Source organism: Schistocerca serialis, chromosome 1, assembly GCF_023864345.2.
Source record: "Schistocerca serialis cubense isolate TAMUIC-IGC-003099 chromosome 1, iqSchSeri2.2, whole genome shotgun sequence".
NCBI lineage: Eukaryota > Metazoa > Arthropoda > Insecta > Orthoptera > Acrididae > Schistocerca > Schistocerca serialis.
Genome location: NC_064638.1, coordinates 1,175,412,620 through 1,175,418,619, shown reverse-complemented (window position 1 = coordinate 1,175,418,619; position 6,000 = coordinate 1,175,412,620). Strand labels below are relative to the sequence as shown.

General features: G+C 43.6%; 1 protein-coding gene across 1 annotated transcript in view; it reads left to right on the top strand.

The window, feature by feature from the left end:
* Window positions 1–669: 669 nt before the first annotated feature.
* The window catches only part of LOC126456375 (trypsin-like), a 63,347-nt gene continuing 58,016 nt past the window's right edge, over window positions 670–6,000 (top strand). Inside the window, exon 1 of the mRNA XM_050092132.1 lies at window positions 670–727. Within this exon, the coding sequence (XP_049948089.1) occupies window positions 670–727 (58 nt within the window). The remainder of the gene's footprint in view (window positions 728–6,000) is intronic.

Here is a 6,000-nt window from a genome sequence, read left to right as displayed (position 1 = left end):
TGAACCAACTCCCCTAAACTTATGGCACTACTTCCTAGAATATAGAAGTAAAGACGATATTGTAGGCCTGGATACACAAGAAACTACTACACATTTTGCTTCTTTTGGTATCGACAGGAGGTATTTGCGATCCAAGATACATTTCAAAACACACGTAAGGATTTTAACTTCTGCAACACGTTGCACTTATTTGGCGCGCAGACTGTGTTTTTAAATCACACACTGGTGGGCAGTGGAGGTGCACTCACTATAATCTTCGCTCTCAGTCTACAACTCGCGTTTAGCTGGAATGTTAAACGACAACAGCATGTGCAGTTATCTGTGAATGATCAGGGCGAATAATTTTAAGAGACCTGGCAGGTGTGACACTACAACACAGGATGTCACTACTGATTTTCTTCGGAATCGATGCCTTTTCGACAAAATAGATACACATTAACACGGATGATTTATAGTTTATAGCGGACGAGGCTTCACGTGCGCTGTTATCTATGGATGATTACAGCGAATAATTTGAAGAGCATCTGACAGTCGTTTTCGCACAGCAGTTGACCTTGCCGCAGAAATTTCGGTGAACTCACGTAGACGCAGCATTTCTGGCGTCGAAGGAGACCTGTTAGCGACAGCTACCGTTACAAGAGCGGGGTGTTTGGCCAGACTGGTGGAGACATGCTGAGGTGGACGTCGCTTCTGCTTCTGGCGGCGGTGGCCGCGAACCGCGTCACGGGTGAGTAGCGGGTCTGTGTCAGGTGTCGGGGCGACTTTCACCTTCCGTTGGCCTGTCCCCGCGAAGGGGGCAATAAAGGATAGTGGGGCAGCCCATTTTAGCGAAATGTCGGCTCTTCCGGCATTAGGTAGGACTGTTGTTCTGGTGGGACACAAATTATTTTCACATGGAATGCTTGCTTTTAGGCTTCTTTTTGTGAATGTACGGTTGGTAGGACATGTTCTGAGGCATCAAGGGATCACCAATTTAGTATTGGAGGGCAGCGTGGAGGGTAAAAATCGTAGAGGGAGACCAAGAGATGAATACACTAAGCAGATTCAGAAGGATGTAGGTTGCAGTAGGTACTGGGAGATGAAGAGGCTTGCACAGGATAGAGTAGCATGGAGAGCTGCATCAAACCAGTCTCAGGACTGAAGACCACAACAACAACAACAACGTGTTTTCTATCCTGGATTCACCTTACAAAAAGCAGAAAATCACCAAAACCCTCAGTCAGGAAATCACGTCTGTGTTAAAGATTGGAACTTCTTGTTGTTTTAGAACAAGAATTAAATATTATCCCGAAGTCCGGGGGCATAATTTCTGCACAGATTTTGTTATACGTGCTGGCGGATACTTGTATTAGAAGTTCGGAAATAGGGCTGACGAAGGCCGCTCCAACTAGGCTGAAACGTCGGTTTATTTTCGTATTTCAAGTATTGTATTAGATGACGCGGCAGTAGGTCCAGAAGGATTTTAACGAGATAAATGTAGGATTTTCCCCTCAAACTCTTTTACTCGTGGCCTTCAAAGTGTACAAGGCCGACCAAGCCATTACGCTACATTCCAGGACTCGTCTCACGAAGACATGAAGACAGTTGCCTCGTTGAAACCTCATTTGGAGAAGTATATTTGTCTCACTTTGGCTACTAAATCTACATCTGTACACACACACACACACACACACACACACACACATACACAGACGCATATGCCGTGAACCACCATACCGTGCATCGCAGAGGAGACCTTATACCACTAATAGTCGTTCACTTTCCTCTTCCACTCACAAATGGAGCTAGAGAAAAAGCAACTGTCTATATGTCTTCCCACGAGCCCTAATTTTCCTTATTTTCGTATTCCTTACGCGAAATTTACTTTATCGGTAGTAGAATAGTTCTGCAATCAACTGCAAATGGCGGTTCTCTACATTTTCTCAATAGTTTTTCGCGAGAAGAACGTCGTCTTTCCTCCTCGGATTCCTATTTGAGTTGACGAAGCATCTCTGTACTACTCGGGTGTTGATCGAACCTACCGTTTACAAAACTAGCAGCAGGACTCAGCATTGCTTCGCTGTCTTCCTTCAACCCGAACTGGTGGGTGTCCCAAACGCTCGATCAGCACTCACAAAAGGGTCAAACTAGTGTTCTACATGCGACCTACCTTATAAGCGAGCTACAATTTCCTAAAAGTCTCCCAATAAACTGAAAACTACTATTCGTCTTCCTCACTTTTCCTACTCGTCTGCATTAACTTACATTTTTCTACAATTTAGAGCAAGCTCCCATTCATAACCTCAAACCGAAATTCTGCCTAAGTAAGTCTGTATCCTCCTACTGTAAATCGACGACGATATTTTCCCATTTACTACGGCGTCTTCAGTAAACAGTTGCAGATTATTTTTCATCTTATCTGTCAGACCGTTTATGTATGTATAGAATAAGAGCAGACCTACCACACTTCTCTGGGGCACTCCCGAAGATGCCCTTGCCTTTGATCAAAATCCTCCGTCCAGGCTAACTTAAGAAATGCAGGAAGATCTCCAGCGGATAGGCATTTGGTGCAAGGAGTGGCAACAGACCCTTAACATAGACAAATGTAATGTATTGCGAATACATAGAAAGAAGGATTCTTTATTGTATGATTATATGATAGCGGAACAAACACTGGTAGCAGTTACTTCTGTAAAATATCTGGGAGTATGCGTACGGAACGATTTGAAGTGGAATGATCATATAAAATTAATTGTTGGTAAGGCGGGTGCCAGGTTGAGATTCATTGGGAGAGTCCTTAGAAAATGTCCATCAACAAAGGAGGTGGCTTTCAAAACACTCGTTCGGCCTATACTTGAGTATTGCTCATCAGTGTACCAGGTCGGGTTGACAGAGGACATGGAGAAGATCCAAAGAAGAGCGGTGCGTTTCGTCACAGGGTTATTTGGTAAGCGTGATAGCGTTACGGAGATGTTTAGCAAACTCAAGTGGCAGACTCTTCAAGAGAGGCGGTCTGCATCGCGGTGTAGCTTGCTGTCCAGATTTCGAGAGGATGCGTTTCTGGATGAGGTATCGAATATATTGCTTCCCCGAGGAGATCACGAATGTAAAATTAGAGAGATTGGAGCGCGCACGGAGGATTTCCGGCAGTCGTTCTTCCCGCGAACCATACGCGATTGGAACAGGAAAGGGAGGTAATGACAGTGGTACGTAAAGTGCCATCCGCCATACACCGTTGGGTGGCTTAAGGAGTATAAATGTAGATGTAGATGTAGACGAACACTGTTAGAGCCGCGACCGCCGCTTGCAACGCATTGAGAACGATGCAAAAATGTCGTACAAGGTGAAATACAATAACGCAACCTCCAGGCTAGGTTAGCATCTGCATTTAGGTTGAAAGCTGCATTTCTTTCAGTGTTTCCAAATTTGTGTCCATCTCCTGTAGGAACAGGAGAGGTAGAATAAGTCAAATAACACTTACAATTAATTCTTAAACTGTCTTGTCGTTGACTTGGGCCTATCGCGCTTCACCTCGTTACGGCCCTGAAACGCAGACTCACAGAAGTCCAGACCTACCTCTTTGACGTAAGTTTGTTGTGGAATTATAGAAATATTATGTGCTCGCGGTTAATAAAAAATGTTCGTATGTGTTTGAAGTCCTAAGGAACCAAACTGCTGAGGTCATCGGTCCCCAGACACCCATGCCCGAAGGAACACTCGAAGCACCGGCGGGAGGGGCCCCGCAACGTGTTTTATCAATTTTGTTTGGAGATCAGAAACCCTCTCTGTTGGAAACAACACTACCTTCGAAAGCACTGATAGTATGAAAGCCAGATTGTTCCTTTTATCACGAGATTAAGGTTCTAATTAGAGGATAGCTTCCCGAGTTCGTGTTTCATGACGTCCAGAAAACCTCCGATACAGTTCCGCTCCATCGAACAGTTAGCTAAGTACATATTTGCAAGATGTTGGAGAACAGAAGACTTTCTAACCAATTGCGTGCTTCTCACACGTCGCCTAGCGAGTACTTACACGAACTGGTTCACTCAAGTTGCGTCGAGATTACGTCTCTTGCTCGCGCAACATTGTTTCAATTGCCAAGCGCGGCTGACAGTACTGCTCACACGGCATCGCTTCGCTCCGGAACACGCCGTTATCGCTCCAGGCCACTAACTTCACTTCGTCAGAAGAGAAAGTGAGTGCTGCATACACACAGGCCAGTTACTGTTCACGAGGTACGTAAACGACGTGACGTATAAAACGAACCACCAATATTACAGCCCGGTATCCTTAACGTCAGTTTGAGCTTATTTTAATTTCGAATGTAATTATTTTCCTTGAGATAGAAAAGCTTCTGTCCAAAAATCAGCGCGATTCTAAAAAGCATCATTCATGCGAAACTCAGCTTGCTACGTTCAACCGATTTTCTGCGAAGATGACCTGTGCTAAGACATCAAGGAATAACTTCCATGGTACTAGAGGGAGCTGTAAAGACATATTACATCCTACAAATAATTGATCGTGTAGGACACAAGTGTTACTCTGAGGTCTCACGGGATAAAAATTCGTGGCAGGGCACATCATACAAACCAGAAAGACCGATAAATTAAAAAAAAATCCTGCGAATCGTGGATGAAGGGCAACTAGCATATGATATATTCCTACATTTGCGGAAAACGTTTCACGCAGTGCCCCACTGCAGCCTGTTAACGAATGTCTAAGCTCACGGAATATGTTAGTCGCTCGAAGACGTCTTAAGTCGTAGAAACCAGCGCTCTGTCTTCGACAGCGTGTGTGCCTCAGAGACAAAGGCACCGTCAGGAGTGTTCCAGGGAAGTGATGTAACGGATAGGGTGAACAGAAATTTGCGTCTGTTTGCTAACGACGCTGTAGTATGTTGGAAACTACCGTCTTTGAGTGACTTTAGGAAGATACAGTGTGATTTAGAAACAATCTCTTTTTGGTGTTATGAATGGCAGCTTGCCCGAAATATAGAAAAATCTAAGTTAATGTAGATGAGTGGGAAAAGCAATCCTGTTATGTTGGAGTATGGTATTAGTGGTGTGCTTCTCGATAAAGTGTCATCGATTAAATTTCTAGGCGCTACGTTGCAAAGCTATATGAAGTCGAACGAGCACGTAAGGTCGATTGTAGGGAAGGCGAATGCTCGATTTCAGTATATTGGGAGAATTCTAGGAAAGTGTAGCTCATCTATAAAGGAGACCGCATGCAGAACACTTGTGCGAGATATTCTAGAATACTGCTCGAGTGTTTGGGATTCTCAGCAGGTCGGATCAAAGGAAGGCATTGGAGCAGTTCAGAGGCATGCTGTTAGATTTGTCGGAACAAGATAGCAGTGCGAACTCAAATGGATACCCCTTGAGAGAAGGAGATATACCTTTTTGCCAAATTTTACTGAGAGAGTTTAGAGAATAAGCAGAATGACTCTACTGCCATCAACGTAATTTTGTCTAAAGACCGCTAGGACAGTACTCGTTCAAATTAATACAGGAGATAGAGAACATCAAAACAAATAGATTTATGATTTCGCGGTTTGGCTAGCCACAACGTAGTTACACGATAAAACATTTCAATTAAAAAACTGCGAAAATCTTATAAAAAACTTTTTGGTAGCTGCATTATGTGTTAGCAGTTCCTTTATTAGAAGATCACACAGTGCTTGTGTACACTGCCTGCGTCTGCCGCACGAATTTTAGATGTTTCGTCTTGTAAACATCCAGTTTAGGCGATCCAGGCAATTCGATCGCCATCCGAACGTTGGGAGGCCGTGTATTTTAACGAATCAATGTTAAATTAGTTGTATGTGTACACCTGAGGATGCGGTTAAATCATCGCGAAACGATTATGTGTGATCCTGTAATAAAGCAACTGGTAACAGTTGATGGGGTTACCAAGAAAGTTTTAGAAGATTTTAATACCTTTAAAAAATTGAAATAACTTATCGAATATATATAGAGTTCTGGTTCATATGACCACTGACGACGATTTTTGTGATGCTAT